The sequence below is a fragment of the Stegodyphus dumicola genome, chromosome 11 (assembly GCF_044657685.1).
Source record: "Stegodyphus dumicola isolate Sdum_Otavi_A_Nest chromosome 11, ASM4465768v1".
NCBI lineage: Eukaryota > Metazoa > Arthropoda > Arachnida > Araneae > Eresidae > Stegodyphus > Stegodyphus dumicola.
The window spans coordinates 68,452,913-68,469,942 of record NC_140778.1 but is presented as its reverse complement, the minus strand read 5'-3'; the positions used below and the strand labels follow the sequence as shown (position 1 = coordinate 68,469,942).

At 33.9% G+C, this 17,030-nt stretch overlaps 2 protein-coding genes across 3 annotated transcripts in view; both read right to left on the bottom strand.

Annotated features, from left to right (window-relative positions):
* LOC118194518 (solute carrier family 25 member 32-like) overlaps positions 1 to 3,624 on the bottom strand; it is a 64,248-nt gene extending 60,624 nt beyond the window's left edge. Inside the window, exons 1-2 of one of the 2 annotated variants that reach the window (XM_085826803.1) lie at positions 3,353 to 3,624; positions 1,566 to 1,719 (exon numbers count right to left, since the gene is read on the bottom strand). In XM_085826803.1, the coding sequence (XP_085682929.1) occupies positions 1,566 to 1,719; positions 3,353 to 3,506 (308 nt within the window). In that variant the 5' untranslated portion in view covers positions 3,507 to 3,624. The remainder of the gene's footprint in view (positions 1 to 1,565; positions 1,720 to 3,352) is intronic. The other variant, XM_085826805.1, reaches the window with a different exon arrangement.
* Positions 3,625 to 9,625: 6,001 nt separating this feature from the next.
* Positions 9,626 to 11,707, bottom strand: LOC146994069 (solute carrier family 25 member 32-like). The gene is made up of 2 exons (XM_085826458.1): positions 11,432 to 11,707; positions 9,626 to 9,798 (listed from the first exon to the last, which is right to left on the bottom strand). The coding sequence occupies exons 1-2, from the start codon at positions 11,583 to 11,585 to the stop codon at positions 9,641 to 9,643; spliced, it is 312 nt and encodes a 103-aa protein (XP_085682584.1). The 5' UTR covers positions 11,586 to 11,707; the 3' UTR covers positions 9,626 to 9,640.
* Positions 11,708 to 17,030: the final 5,323 nt, after the last annotated feature.

Genomic DNA, 17,030 nt, shown 5'->3' with positions numbered 1-17,030 from the left:
ATTAAAATATCACTAAACCATGTACACATCGACTTATTTTTACTTAAAAAACATCCCAGAATTGCACAAAAATGGCATTGCGCATACTCTTCACTATATCCGTGTACACTGCTTTTTTCTCATAAATTAGAAAAATTTCACGAAAATGCATAACAATTTTCTGAATCTTTAAACCAGGTAAAAAGAACATATATGAAATTACCTGATCGCGAAAAAGTACATACCCTTTCCAAATATGAACATTTCCACGTATAAAATAAATAAAATATCCAAAAACTTTTACCTCTACATTATCTATTATATTACAAACGTCACTAATTAATTCATAGCTTTACTTCATTACAAATGGTTACAAATACTTAGTGTCAAATATTTAAATTATTTCTATGCACGTTTACGCAAATTACTTTACTTCCACCTTACATTTAGAATAATGCATAAAAATAATATCCTCAAATAATTAAAAATACTAACTTACCTATTCTTCTTCAGAATCTTGATTATGTGTCCGATAAACTTTTCTTATTTCTGTTTCAGGATCTTTAAAATCATACTTATAGTTCACACCAAGGTACCAGGTAAAATAAATAACTTAATAAAACATCTTTACTTCTATCTCGCACAACCTTAAAGAAACACTTATTACCCCTTTCAATCCCACTAAATACCCATTTCGAATTCACTTTAGTTAGGGCCATGGGATCCAAAAATTAACGAACACTGTTTCACACAACACAGAATAAAGGCAAATACAAAATTTTCAGATTTTTTCCCGATTTCCCCCCTTTTCCGATTAAAGAACCGTAATTCGTCCATTAATATCACGACATATCACACGATCTCTCATTTCCCTCACACAAAATAATGCGTAATCGGAACTGAGTACTGCTCACATTATTACCAAAGTCCCAGGTGTAACCTTTATCGCCTCCAAAATGTCGCCAAACTACCAGTTACCTTATTGTAAAGATCAGCCAGACTTTCTAAGGGAAACTGGCTCGTATACACGTTACACACAGGGAAAACCACGAAAACGCCCATGCAGCCAGCCCGTTCGCGGGATTCGAACCTCGGACCGAACCAACAGTGTTCAGCGACTTTACCGCTCGGCTGCTGGCGTTCCAAATCCTAGAGAAACTTCAAATTAATATTATAACATTCAACCATTTTACCATGTAAACCACAAAATAACAACACACTTTTTATCCAAAATCAATCCCATCATTCAAATTCACCGCAATCACGCAGCCAATTATGTCATAAATAAGGTTTCCATAGCATTCAACTACTCAAGTTACCATAATTGAAACAACAACTTGGTGATAAATGAAACTTAATGATCAAGTTAGTGATAATCCAAGAGGCACCCTTCAATCTACTCTAACCCTTTGCTCGAAATTGCATTAATATGTAAGTACTCATGAAATTAATTAAGTAGAGCGAAACTGCTTACATACTGTTTATTAAATTGAAAACAAAAGTTTCTAAAATTTTCCTAAAATATTATGGAGCTACAAAAAACAGTTATGACTCATAAGACTGGAATAAAAGTTCACGCTACTTACAAAAGGAAATAGAAGCCCCATGAAGCACCAGCACCCCAGCAATTTGGTGTAACACCTCTGTACAAACCTCGAATGCCTTCTTCTTTGATTATTGTAGAAACAGCATTTCCCAGTCCATGGTAGTTGGGTCTAGTTAAGAGCTGACCATCATTAACTATAAATAAATATTTTAAATACCTAACTGATTCAAAATTATCTGTTTTTAAGTACAATCATATTTCAGTAATGGGGAAACTAAAATAAATAGCACTATGAATAGCATAACATTTACAAAATACACAACTTTTATTTTTCTATTAACTAATTTAATCATGGAAGTTAATGAATAATGAAGCTTGCATATCTGCAACCTACATATGACCTCCAAGGTCATTTTTTGGAACCTGCTACTACACTAAGAAAATTCATTTTTAATTACCTCGATTTTCTAATGCACGTACATTTTCATATTTTTAAGGGTATTAGAGATGTACTGAAAATATCAGCAATATAACTGAAAACTAATTTTGATAAACTTGTACTCAGCACGATGGCTCAGTTTTTCTTATTAATTTACAATACATTATAACTCTTATAATTTAAAGACAAAATTATTCAACTAAAAATATTGCATTCTGAATTTCTTTCATACTTAATCTTGCATTGTACCAGCATCACTCTACCAACAAAACTATACAAAAAGATAATTTGAAATAAGTATTACTAAAATATTGAAATTACTAGTAAATATTATACCAAAGAACATTTATAGGTTTGAAAAATGTAACATATTTTGCAGCAAATTATGCTAATATACATCTAAAACTAGCTCTGAAGTAGCCAGAAATCAAACTCTACTGATTTACATTAAGCTGTGGATTTCTAATATCGGTTAAATTACAATATACAGAACATAAGTCTTATTATTTAAAATGAATTGAGTAATTTTCAGTTTTTACTACTGAAATAGTGCATTGGTTTAAAAAATTTGGCATCAATAATTACTGACAATTCATGAAAAGCATAGCTGGTTTAAAGCAGCAGCAGAGTTAAACTGCTTTAAAACACATTTAAGCACATGAACTGCATTACATACAAATACCATTTTAACAAGAAATAAAAGAGAGTCCAGTTATCTCACTAAAATAGATCCAAACTGAGAACAGCATAAACTAAGTTCGAACAATCACAAAAACCATAAATATTTATTTAATTTTAGACGTAAATTCTCAGCATGCAATTAACTTCTTAAAAGTGTAATGAAAAAAGGCAAAAACTAAATTAACTCTTAAATACATTATATGCAAACGAATATATATTTAGAGTGTACAACTAAATTATAGCAAATCATTGAAGGGATAGTTGCGAAACAGAAATAGAATCATAAACGATTCTAATGGCATTGTCCCTAATTCGGTAACACATGACAAATATAAAAACCATCTTCAGTCAACACAATGAACTACCAGTGTTTTACAGCTTCAGCCACTGGTAGGCAGCATGCAGTGCAGGATTTACGTATAAGCTACACAAGCTTTCTTGGGAGACCCCCCAAAAAAACCCTCTAGGCATCCGAAAATCATATTTGGCACAGACATACAATACCTGAACTTATAAAGTGCCCTATATCTCAGATAGGCTTTATTAAGTCTAAATCCGGCCCTGGCTACATGAAATAAAAATTTTGTTTTGCTATTCAATTAAAAAAAGTTATCATTAGAACTAATTATAGTATTAATAATAAAATTAATATTTACATTATTTTGTGTCAACAAGACACCAGGTAGTAATTCGAATGCAAAAATTACCTGCAAATCTTATTTTCAATAAATCCAATGGATGAAGAACTAAAGTCGAGGTAACGCCGCCACTAATTCCCGCTAAGAGATGCTCATATTTAATGTGAGAAAAAAAATTGTTTGGCGGATTTCTTTTCGTCTGAGTAACCATAAAACAACGCATAACCACAAAAATTTAATATGTTATAAGCTGAAAACTGATAATCCATTCACCCAATCTCAAAGTAAATAAAACAACGATTGCATCACTTTTCGAGAACCGCGATGAGAGGTTGCCACTCGCTATAAATACTTCCACGTACTGTAAATCTCGAACATAGAACGTCCATGATGGGCACGGACATGGGCGTTCATGTTCACGGACATTCTGTGGGCATTTAACTAATTATAATTAAAGTTTTGACCCATTGTCAAGAGGCAATGGTCAAGAGGAAATTGTCATGAGGCAATGGTTAAGCCATTGGCCTGAAAAAATAAAACTGTAAAAGATTACCAGAAGAAGGAGCCGAATTGATGCATAAATTGGTGACTCTTATGATTTATAGGTGGTGTTTCAGGCCCACCAGCGGCCGAGTGGTAAAGTTGCTGAACACTGGAAGTTCGGTCCGAGGTTCAAATCCCGCGAACGGGCTAGCTGCATGGGCGTTTTCGTGGTTTTCCCCATGTCTAACGGTTATACGAATCAGTTTCCCCTAGAAAGTCCTCCACGAGGGCATCCCTTCCCTTAGGCAGATAGCCCTAGTGTGCTTTGCCATAATTAAATACACACACACACATAGGTGGTGTTTCAAATTCTTCTGTATCATCGAATAAACCTGAAAGCTGAGTAGTTTCAACACCGAGACGATGTTGGTAGTTTGCACAAAGTCAAGAGGTGTATTTTCAAACTTAGCCTATTTTGTGAATTTTTGACATCAAGGAAAAATCAACTAGTTTCCACTGTAGAATTCTTGCGCATGCTCTAAGCAAGCGAAGCAGTCGTGGTATAATGTGGTAAAAGAGAAGCGATCAGACCGAAATAAGACTCTAGCGACATAAATAAATTTAAATCTTAGCCAAATCAGATTCCAAAAATTAGAGACAAGTTGGTAGAGCTTTAAACATCAGACAGGGGTTTAGATACAGAATAAATGGCCTTGATTTATTTATTTATTTATTTTTTCTATTTCAGCTTTTAAGTACTACTACACTACATATTTTCCAATTCTTGTAAAATAGGGGTACTCAGTGTGATCATGAACTGCTTTGAGTTATTCTGGATACTTGTTCAAATGGTACCTTATAAACACGCTGAGAAAAAATGGGCAACAAGTAGCTCCAAACACCACTCTGTTATGCTGGTGGACTTATCTGACTTCTCCCATCATAAAAATCTCAAAAATCAGCAATCTTTTCCTTCAACTTCAGTTTGGGGGAAGGTTCTAATGTCTGACATAACAGCAAGAGCCGTTTCTCGAAATCTCAATAATGTAGCCAGAATTTCTTTTATGAAGTTAGGCCCTTTTAAGATACAGTCATTTGGGGTTGTTGCTCTTTCACCTTTTCACGAGGAGTCAAAAACTGGTCTGATAGATGTAGTGGTAGTCTAATAACTTGTGCTGACACAAATAGCGGCCTTTTACCTACTCCTCTTTTTTGACTTCCTGTATGACATTCTCTTTCTTACATTCTTTAAAGGCTGGGTCATAATCATCAAATTTATATAACTTCTTTAGTCTTCTGGTAATGCTAAACAAATTTTCTTTCTACTTCATTTCTATTTGAGGGAATGTTTAGTTTAACAGAAGTTCATGGAAGACCAGCACGATAACTGCCCCCTTCACTTCTAATAAGTTCCTTGAGGAACATGTCATTGGCTAGCTGTTCTTCCTTCTTAGACAACATTTGAGCAGGAGCATTAATTCCTATTGTTTCTAGCTTCCACACATCTGGAATGTTCAGCTCTCTCAGAGAAAAATTAATCATCAGCGCAATTGTGCTACTGCTCACGTAACCTTTGGATGGATTCTCTAACTCACCCCAAATTGTCCATCCGAATTTTACCTGAATTGCCTTTGGCTTTTTCATTTGACCCCTTATGAGTTGACCATAAGCGTCTCTGCCAATTAAAATTTCTATTCTGGACACCCAGTCCCAATATCTGATGCCCACAGGATATTTTTCTTAAGCTTTTTTAGAACACACTCCTTTGGAATGCGAGGAATTTTCCCACGTAGCTTATCTTGGTTAGAGAATTCGGCTGTGGGAACTGATTTGTGACTATTAGTCGGTGCACTGAATTTCATTTTATATTTACTATGAGGTTTAGCTTCTGTATATGAACCTTCAAATACCGTTTGAGTAATAGTTGCTATAGCGAGAGGCTTAAGTTTAAGTTCTTTCGCGGTGCTGTTCAAAAATCAACTAGTTTTCACTGTAGAATTCTTGCGCATGCTCTAAGCAGGCGAAGCAGTCGTGGTATAATGTGCTAAAAGAGAAGCGATCAGACCGAAATAAGACTCTAGCGACATAAATAAATTTAAATCTTAGCCAAATCAGATTCCAAAAATTAGAGACAAGTTGGTAGAGCTTTAAACATCGGACAGGGTTTTAGATACAGAATAAATGGCCTTTATTTATTTTTTTTTTTTCTTCTATTTCAGCTTTTAAGTACTACTACACTACATATTTTCCAATTCTTGTAAAATAGGGATACTCAGTCTGATCATGAACTGCTTTGAGTTATTCTGGATACTTGTTCAAATGGTACCTTATAAACACGCTGAGAAAAAATGGGCAACAAGTAACTCCAAACACCACTCTGTTATGCTGGTGGACTTATCTGACTTCTCCCATCATAAAAACCCATAGCCGAGTAAGGAATAACCCATAACCCATTTGAAACCCACAGCCGAGTAAGGAATTTCTTAAATTTCTTATTACCCTTAATTAATATTTCTAGTGTTATAAATGCTACTTCCTTTCAACACTGTTTAGTTGCGAATGTGTTCTGGACATTTGCTGGGGTTTGCTTGTATCACTAGTTCCTTTCATTTTGCATATTTCAGAATAGAAAAGCTCTGTATGACGCTTTGAGCAGATATGACAAAGCGCAAAAACTTTATACATTTTAGCACGGGGGTTGGACCTACACATTTCAGACAACAGATCTTTTCCCTAACTTCCTTTATTTTTCTTTCAGAGAGAACAATCTGGCGACTACGCAGTCCTTCCTTTCATGCGATTTACCACTGAACAAACACCACATTTCTTTAGCAGCGAATAAACCAGCTGCAGTAGGGTACTTGTTATCCCTTTTCAGCATTTTCTCTTTTACTTTATCTTTTGAGATAATACTTTCAAAGCCTGACCAAGCTAACTGTAATCTTTTTTCACGCGATATCCCTCTCTTCAAGCGATACCTCTCTCTTCAAAAAATGCATTAAGGACATTAATTTCAACATCGGAAAACTCGCTTCAATATCAGAATCTTCCTTTCCTCTAACACTGTATCTCTGCCATGCTCTTAAAATGTCATCAAGTAAGCAGAATTCTATCATGGGGTAGAACCAGGCGGAATTACTTTCTGCATGAAGCCCCGTGGATTCTAGAAATCTTAAATGTGCTCCTACGTGGTAAACAAGTCACATGATGATAATATGTCTTTATTCCTAGTTAGAACATTTGCTGTCATTAATTTCAAAAATTCCCTGACGCACACTTCGATAAGAATATCTTTCTTTATCCCCATAATGCTCTTGAGAAGCTCTTAAAGCTTTCGAGTAATTTTATGCTCTTGAAAAGCTCTTAAAGCTGTCGAGTAATTTTCTGAAGGTATTGATTGGGTAACTTTCTAATAAATGCCTAGGTCGAGTTTCAGGTTCTACAGCTTGCAGCAAATATTTTAACTTGTCAAAATCATCTAAGTCTTTATCTTTATACATCTTCTTAAACTGTGCCCAAAGAGCAAATAATTAATTAAATGAGAATCAAAAGTTCTTATATTCAATTTAGGTAATTTATGCTGTTTAGCTTTAGAGTTACTACTGACATCAGAATTACTGTGTCATTCGGAACTATTTGAGTAATTCACTAAATTTTCTTTTAATTGTGATGAATTCATCAGAACATTTCTTATTTTCATCCGTCTCTTTCGCAATGACGGACTCATGAGATTTATCATCATCTACTAATAAATCTATTATACGTTATCTAAAACCTTTAATTCACTCATGATGCTCCCGATTTTAGCATATAAACCAGATATTTCACCTTTATCAGAAGAAACCTTTTCTAGTTTCGATTTCAGAATATTACATGTTTTAATAAACGATGCACGTAAAGGAGCACGTTTCTTTTTTAATTTATCCATGTTCTATTATTACTGACTGTGACTAACTAAGAATAAACACTATTCAATAACAAATTTGTTTCAGTACCTTAAGAAAACTTTAAATGTTAAATTCAATAAATAACATTCTTTTATAAAATTAAAACACATACTTTATTCAAAGATATAAAACTTCTAGTATATCTTTAAGCTGAAAATATTAAATATCTATTTCTTTTCAGCTTAAATATTAACATGCTTTCATTTAACTCAATGCAACTTCAGAAATTAAACGAAATTCAAGTGATTTAGTTTTAAAAAGCATAAATAATTTACATTCATGTGTTTTTATTTGTGACAACGCGTCCTAGTGGCGGACGGTAGACGATTTATATGAATGCGGCTGATGCATGCAGGTTCTACTTACTAATCTTGTTTAAAAATAAGAAAAAGCTGCATTTACCTCTTCTGGTAAATTGGAACTGTAAACCTGATGATGTCTCAGCTGGAAAAAAGCATTTTGTCCACAGAAAAAACAATTTATTTCTTGACACCAAATTTTAATTAACATTCAGCATTGAAAAGGAAAACAAATATTGAAATGCTCTTTTCCTATATAGCCTCTCTTTCCCATTCATGTCTGCAAAATCAGCTGCTCATCCATATTGGCACACGAAATGGAACTGAAAACTCACTGTCTTATTACAAAAACAAAAAACAAAACACACACCCTCCCACTAAAAAAAAAAAAAAAAAAAAAAAAATGCAATGTTTTAGATTTTAAATTACGTCCAAAAGGGCGTTTTTTTAACATTTTGTGTGTTACATTTATTTATTAAATATCACTTAAACCATAAAATTCAGTTCAACAGCAACATCGCAAAATAGTTTTAAAATGAGCATATCCTTTAGAACTTCCGATAGAAAGACTCACGCGGAGATAAATATGTTTTTTTTTTTTCGTTACCATTGCTCGCTTTGAAATCCTCGAGTTTGTAAATCAAAAAAAGTTTGTAAAGTTTTACAAAGTAGGAAATCGATAATAAAACAAATTACAAATTTCAAATTTGGGTCTTCCACATGCCCATATTCGTAGGAGGATTACGTCATTCAAAATTCGATGGCTCTAGGTACCGTTGTTTTATCACAATGCGAGAAATATACACACATTTATGCAAATTTTTTCTTATTTAATTTCTTCAAATATAATGTAGGACTCTAACATTTGCTGGCAACAGTTTGAAAAGTGAAACGGATATTTATAGTGATTCAACGCAAAATCGCAAAACGAAAACAATAGTCCTTCAGGGACAAAAAAAAAAAAAAACTAAAGACTAAAAAAAGAGAAAAGATCGGATTATTTAATTATGGCAAAGCACACGAGGGCTATCTGCCTAAAGGGAGGACTTTCTAAGGGAAACTGGCTCGTATACACGTTACACACAGGGAAAACCACGAAAACGCCCATGCAGCCAGCCCGTTCGCGGGATTCGAACCTCGGACCGAACCAACAGTGTTCAGCGACTTTACCGCTCGGCTGCTGGCGTTCCAAATCCTAGAGAAACTTCAAATTAATATTATAACATTCAACCATTTTACCATGTAAACCACAAAATAACAACACACTTTTTATCCAAAATCAATCCCATCATTCAAATTCACCGCAATCACGCAGCCAATTATGTCATAAATAAGGTTTCCATAGCATTCAACTACTCAAGTTACCATAATTGAAACAACAACTTGGTGATAAATGAAACTTAATGATCAAGTTAGTGATAATCCAAGAGGCACCCTTCAATCTACTCTAACCCTTTGCTCGAAATTGCATTAATATGTAAGTACTCATGAAATTAATTAAGTAGAGCGAAACTGCTTACATACTGTTTATTAAATTGAAAACAAAAGTTTCTAAAATTTTCCTAAAATATTATGGAGCTACAAAAAACAGTTATGACTCATAAGACTGGAATAAAAGTTCACGCTACTTACAAAAGGAAATAGAAGCCCCATGAAGCACCAGCACCCCAGCAATTTGGTGTAACACCTCTGTACAAACCTCGAATGCCTTCTTCTTTGATTATTGTAGAAACAGCATTTCCCAGTCCATGGTAGTTGGGTCTAGTTAAGAGCTGACCATCATTAACTATAAATAAATATTTTAAATACCTAACTGATTCAAAATTATCTGTTTTTAAGTACAATCATATTTCAGTAATGGGGAAACTAAAATAAATAGCACTATGAATAGCATAACATTTACAAAATACACAACTTTTATTTTTCTATTAACTAATTTAATCATGGAAGTTAATGAATAATGAAGCTTGCATATCTGCAACCTACATATGACCTCCAAGGTCATTTTTTGGAACCTGCTACTACACTAAGAAAATTCATTTTTAATTACCTCGATTTTCTAATGCACGTACATTTTCATATTTTTAAGGGTATTAGAGATGTACTGAAAATATCAGCAATATAACTGAAAACTAATTTTGATAAACTTGTACTCAGCACGATGGCTCAGTTTTTCTTATTAATTTACAATACATTATAACTCTTATAATTTAAAGACAAAATTATTCAACTAAAAATATTGCATTCTGAATTTCTTTCATACTTAATCTTGCATTGTACCAGCATCACTCTACCAACAAAACTATACAAAAAGATAATTTGAAATAAGTATTACTAAAATATTGAAATTACTAGTAAATATTATACCAAAGAACATTTATAGGTTTGAAAAATGTAACATATTTTGCAGCAAATTATGCTAATATACATCTAAAACTAGCTCTGAAGTAGCCAGAAATCAAACTCTACTGATTTACATTAAGCTGTGGATTTCTAATATCGGTTAAATTACAATATACAGAACATAAGTCTTATTATTTAAAATGAATTGAGTAATTTTCAGTTTTTACTACTGAAATAGTGCATTGGTTTAAAAAATTTGGCATCAATAATTACTGACAATTCATGAAAAGCATAGCTGGTTTAAAGCAGCAGCAGAGTTAAACTGCTTTAAAACACATTTAAGCACATGAACTGCATTACATACAAATACCATTTTAACAAGAAATAAAAGAGAGTCCAGTTATCTCACTAAAATAGATCCAAACTGAGAACAGCATAAACTAAGTTCGAACAATCACAAAAACCATAAATATTTATTTAATTTTAGACGTAAATTCTCAGCATGCAATTAACTTCTTAAAAGTGTAATGAAAAAAGGCAAAAACTAAATTAACTCTTAAATACATTATATGCAAACGAATATATATTTAGAGTGTACAACTAAATTATAGCAAATCATTGAAGGGATAGTTGCGAAACAGAAATAGAATCATAAACGATTCTAATGGCATTGTCCCTAATTCGGTAACACATGACAAATATAAAAACCATCTTCAGTCAACACAATGAACTACCAGTGTTTTACAGCTTCAGCCACTGGTAGGCAGCATGCAGTGCAGGATTTACGTATAAGCTACACAAGCTTTCTTGGGAGACCCCCCAAAAAAACCCTCTAGGCATCCGAAAATCATATTTGGCACAGACATACAATACCTGAACTTATAAAGTGCCCTATATCTCAGATAGGCTTTATTAAGTCTAAATCCGGCCCTGGCTACATGAAATAAAAATTTTGTTTTGCTATTCAATTAAAAAAAGTTATCATTAGAACTAATTATAGTATTAATAATAAAATTAATATTTACATTATTTTGTGTCAACAAGACACCAGGTAGTAATTCGAATGCAAAAATTACCTGCAAATCTTATTTTCAATAAATCCAATGGATGAAGAACTAAAGTCGAGGTAACGCCGCCACTAATTCCCGCTAAGAGATGCTCATATTTAATGTGAGAAAAAAAATTGTTTGGCGGATTTCTTTTCGTCTGAGTAACCATAAAACAACGCATAACCACAAAAATTTAATATGTTATAAGCTGAAAACTGATAATCCATTCACCCAATCTCAAAGTAAATAAAACAACGATTGCATCACTTTTCGAGAACCGCGATGAGAGGTTGCCACTCGCTATAAATACTTCCACGTACTGTAAATCTCGAACATAGAACGTCCATGATGGGCACGGACATGGGCGTTCATGTTCACGGACATTCTGTGGGCATTTAACTAATTATAATTAAAGTTTTGACCCATTGTCAAGAGGCAATGGTCAAGAGGAAATTGTCATGAGGCAATGGTTAAGCCATTGGCCTGAAAAAATAAAACTGTAAAAGATTACCAGAAGAAGGAGCCGAATTGATGCATAAATTGGTGACTCTTATGATTTATAGGTGGTGTTTCAGGCCCACCAGCGGCCGAGTGGTAAAGTTGCTGAACACTGGAAGTTCGGTCCGAGGTTCAAATCCCGCGAACGGGCTAGCTGCATGGGCGTTTTCGTGGTTTTCCCCATGTCTAACGGTTATACGAATCAGTTTCCCCTAGAAAGTCCTCCACGAGGGCATCCCTTCCCTTAGGCAGATAGCCCTAGTGTGCTTTGCCATAATTAAATACACACACACACATAGGTGGTGTTTCAAATTCTTCTGTATCATCGAATAAACCTGAAAGCTGAGTAGTTTCAACACCGAGACGATGTTGGTAGTTTGCACAAAGTCAAGAGGTGTATTTTCAAACTTAGCCTATTTTGTGAATTTTTGACATCAAGGAAAAATCAACTAGTTTCCACTGTAGAATTCTTGCGCATGCTCTAAGCAAGCGAAGCAGTCGTGGTATAATGTGGTAAAAGAGAAGCGATCAGACCGAAATAAGACTCTAGCGACATAAATAAATTTAAATCTTAGCCAAATCAGATTCCAAAAATTAGAGACAAGTTGGTAGAGCTTTAAACATCAGACAGGGGTTTAGATACAGAATAAATGGCCTTGATTTATTTATTTATTTATTTTTTCTATTTCAGCTTTTAAGTACTACTACACTACATATTTTCCAATTCTTGTAAAATAGGGGTACTCAGTGTGATCATGAACTGCTTTGAGTTATTCTGGATACTTGTTCAAATGGTACCTTATAAACACGCTGAGAAAAAATGGGCAACAAGTAGCTCCAAACACCACTCTGTTATGCTGGTGGACTTATCTGACTTCTCCCATCATAAAAATCTCAAAAATCAGCAATCTTTTCCTTCAACTTCAGTTTGGGGGAAGGTTCTAATGTCTGACATAACAGCAAGAGCCGTTTCTCGAAATCTCAATAATGTAGCCAGAATTTCTTTTATGAAGTTAGGCCCTTTTAAGATACAGTCATTTGGGGTTGTTGCTCTTTCACCTTTTCACGAGGAGTCAAAAACTGGTCTGATAGATGTAGTGGTAGTCTAATAACTTGTGCTGACACAAATAGCGGCCTTTTACCTACTCCTCTTTTTTGACTTCCTGTATGACATTCTCTTTCTTACATTCTTTAAAGGCTGGGTCATAATCATCAAATTTATATAACTTCTTTAGTCTTCTGGTAATGCTAAACAAATTTTCTTTCTACTTCATTTCTATTTGAGGGAATGTTTAGTTTAACAGAAGTTCATGGAAGACCAGCACGATAACTGCCCCCTTCACTTCTAATAAGTTCCTTGAGGAACATGTCATTGGCTAGCTGTTCTTCCTTCTTAGACAACATTTGAGCAGGAGCATTAATTCCTATTGTTTCTAGCTTCCACACATCTGGAATGTTCAGCTCTCTCAGAGAAAAATTAATCATCAGCGCAATTGTGCTACTGCTCACGTAACCTTTGGATGGATTCTCTAACTCACCCCAAATTGTCCATCCGAATTTTACCTGAATTGCCTTTGGCTTTTTCATTTGACCCCTTATGAGTTGACCATAAGCGTCTCTGCCAATTAAAATTTCTATTCTGGACACCCAGTCCCAATATCTGATGCCCACAGGATATTTTTCTTAAGCTTTTTTAGAACACACTCCTTTGGAATGCGAGGAATTTTCCCACGTAGCTTATCTTGGTTAGAGAATTCGGCTGTGGGAACTGATTTGTGACTATTAGTCGGTGCACTGAATTTCATTTTATATTTACTATGAGGTTTAGCTTCTGTATATGAACCTTCAAATACCGTTTGAGTAATAGTTGCTATAGCGAGAGGCTTAAGTTTAAGTTCTTTCGCGGTGCTGTTCAAAAATCAACTAGTTTTCACTGTAGAATTCTTGCGCATGCTCTAAGCAGGCGAAGCAGTCGTGGTATAATGTGCTAAAAGAGAAGCGATCAGACCGAAATAAGACTCTAGCGACATAAATAAATTTAAATCTTAGCCAAATCAGATTCCAAAAATTAGAGACAAGTTGGTAGAGCTTTAAACATCGGACAGGGTTTTAGATACAGAATAAATGGCCTTTATTTATTTTTTTTTTTTCTTCTATTTCAGCTTTTAAGTACTACTACACTACATATTTTCCAATTCTTGTAAAATAGGGATACTCAGTCTGATCATGAACTGCTTTGAGTTATTCTGGATACTTGTTCAAATGGTACCTTATAAACACGCTGAGAAAAAATGGGCAACAAGTAACTCCAAACACCACTCTGTTATGCTGGTGGACTTATCTGACTTCTCCCATCATAAAAACCCATAGCCGAGTAAGGAATAACCCATAACCCATTTGAAACCCACAGCCGAGTAAGGAATTTCTTAAATTTCTTATTACCCTTAATTAATATTTCTAGTGTTATAAATGCTACTTCCTTTCAACACTGTTTAGTTGCGAATGTGTTCTGGACATTTGCTGGGGTTTGCTTGTATCACTAGTTCCTTTCATTTTGCATATTTCAGAATAGAAAAGCTCTGTATGACGCTTTGAGCAGATATGACAAAGCGCAAAAACTTTATACATTTTAGCACGGGGGTTGGACCTACACATTTCAGACAACAGATCTTTTCCCTAACTTCCTTTATTTTTCTTTCAGAGAGAACAATCTGGCGACTACGCAGTCCTTCCTTTCATGCGATTTACCACTGAACAAACACCACATTTCTTTAGCAGCGAATAAACCAGCTGCAGTAGGGTACTTGTTATCCCTTTTCAGCATTTTCTCTTTTACTTTATCTTTTGAGATAATACTTTCAAAGCCTGACCAAGCTAACTGTAATCTTTTTTCACGCGATATCCCTCTCTTCAAGCGATACCTCTCTCTTCAAAAAATGCATTAAGGACATTAATTTCAACATCGGAAAACTCGCTTCAATATCAGAATCTTCCTTTCCTCTAACACTGTATCTCTGCCATGCTCTTAAAATGTCATCAAGTAAGCAGAATTCTATCATGGGGTAGAACCAGGCGGAATTACTTTCTGCATGAAGCCCCGTGGATTCTAGAAATCTTAAATGTGCTCCTACGTGGTAAACAAGTCACATGATGATAATATGTCTTTATTCCTAGTTAGAACATTTGCTGTCATTAATTTCAAAAATTCCCTGACGCACACTTCGATAAGAATATCTTTCTTTATCCCCATAATGCTCTTGAGAAGCTCTTAAAGCTTTCGAGTAATTTTATGCTCTTGAAAAGCTCTTAAAGCTGTCGAGTAATTTTCTGAAGGTATTGATTGGGTAACTTTCTAATAAATGCCTAGGTCGAGTTTCAGGTTCTACAGCTTGCAGCAAATATTTTAACTTGTCAAAATCATCTAAGTCTTTATCTTTATACATCTTCTTAAACTGTGCCCAAAGAGCAAATAATTAATTAAATGAGAATCAAAAGTTCTTATATTCAATTTAGGTAATTTATGCTGTTTAGCTTTAGAGTTACTACTGACATCAGAATTACTGTGTCATTCGGAACTATTTGAGTAATTCACTAAATTTTCTTTTAATTGTGATGAATTCATCAGAACATTTCTTATTTTCATCCGTCTCTTTCGCAATGACGGACTCATGAGATTTATCATCATCTACTAATAAATCTATTATACGTTATCTAAAACCTTTAATTCACTCATGATGCTCCCGATTTTAGCATATAAACCAGATATTTCACCTTTATCAGAAGAAACCTTTTCTAGTTTCGATTTCAGAATATTACATGTTTTAATAAACGATGCACGTAAAGGAGCACGTTTCTTTTTTAATTTATCCATGTTCTATTATTACTGACTGTGACTAACTAAGAATAAACACTATTCAATAACAAATTTGTTTCAGTACCTTAAGAAAACTTTAAATGTTAAATTCAATAAATAACATTCTTTTATAAAATTAAAACACATACTTTATTCAAAGATATAAAACTTCTAGTATATCTTTAAGCTGAAAATATTAAATATCTATTTCTTTTCAGCTTAAATATTAACATGCTTTCATTTAACTCAATGCAACTTCAGAAATTAAACGAAATTCAAGTGATTTAGTTTTAAAAAGCATAAATAATTTACATTCATGTGTTTTTATTTGTGACAACGCGTCCTAGTGGCGGACGGTAGACGATTTATATGAATGCGGCTGATGCATGCAGGTTCTACTTACTAATCTTGTTTAAAAATAAGAAAAAGCTGCATTTACCTCTTCTGGTAAATTGGAACTGTAAACCTGATGATGTCTCAGCTGGAAAAAAGCATTTTGTCCACAGAAAAAACAATTTATTTCTTGACACCAAATTTTAATTAACATTCAGCATTGAAAAGGAAAACAAATATTGAAATGCTCTTTTCCTATATAGCCTCTCTTTCCCATTCATGTCTGCAAAATCAGCTGCTCATCCATATTGGCACACGAAATGGAACTGAAAACTCACTGTCTTATTACAAAAACAAAAAACAAAACACACACCCTCCCACTAAAAAAAAAAAAAAAAAAAAAAAAAATGCAATGTTTTAGATTTTAAATTACGTCCAAAAGGGCGTTTTTTTAACATTTTGTGTGTTACATTTATTTATTAAATATCACTTAAACCATAAAATTCAGTTCAACAGCAACATCGCAAAATAGTTTTAAAATGAGCATATCCTTTAGAACTTCCGATAGAAAGACTCACGCGGAGATAAATATGTTTTTTTTTTTTCGTTACCATTGCTCGCTTTGAAATCCTCGAGTTTGTAAATCAAAAAAAGTTTGTAAAGTTTTACAAAGTAGGAAATCGATAATAAAACAAATTACAAATTTCAAATTTGGGTCTTCCACATGCCCATATTCGTAGGAGGATTACGTCATTCAAAATTCGATGGCTCTAGGTACCGTTGTTTTATCACAATGCGAGAAATATACACACATTTATGCAAATTTTTTCTTATTTAATTTCTTCAAATATAATGTAGGACTCTAACATTTGCTGGCAACAGTTTGAAAAGTGAAACGGATATTTATAGTGATTCAACGCAAAATCGCAAAACGAAAACAAT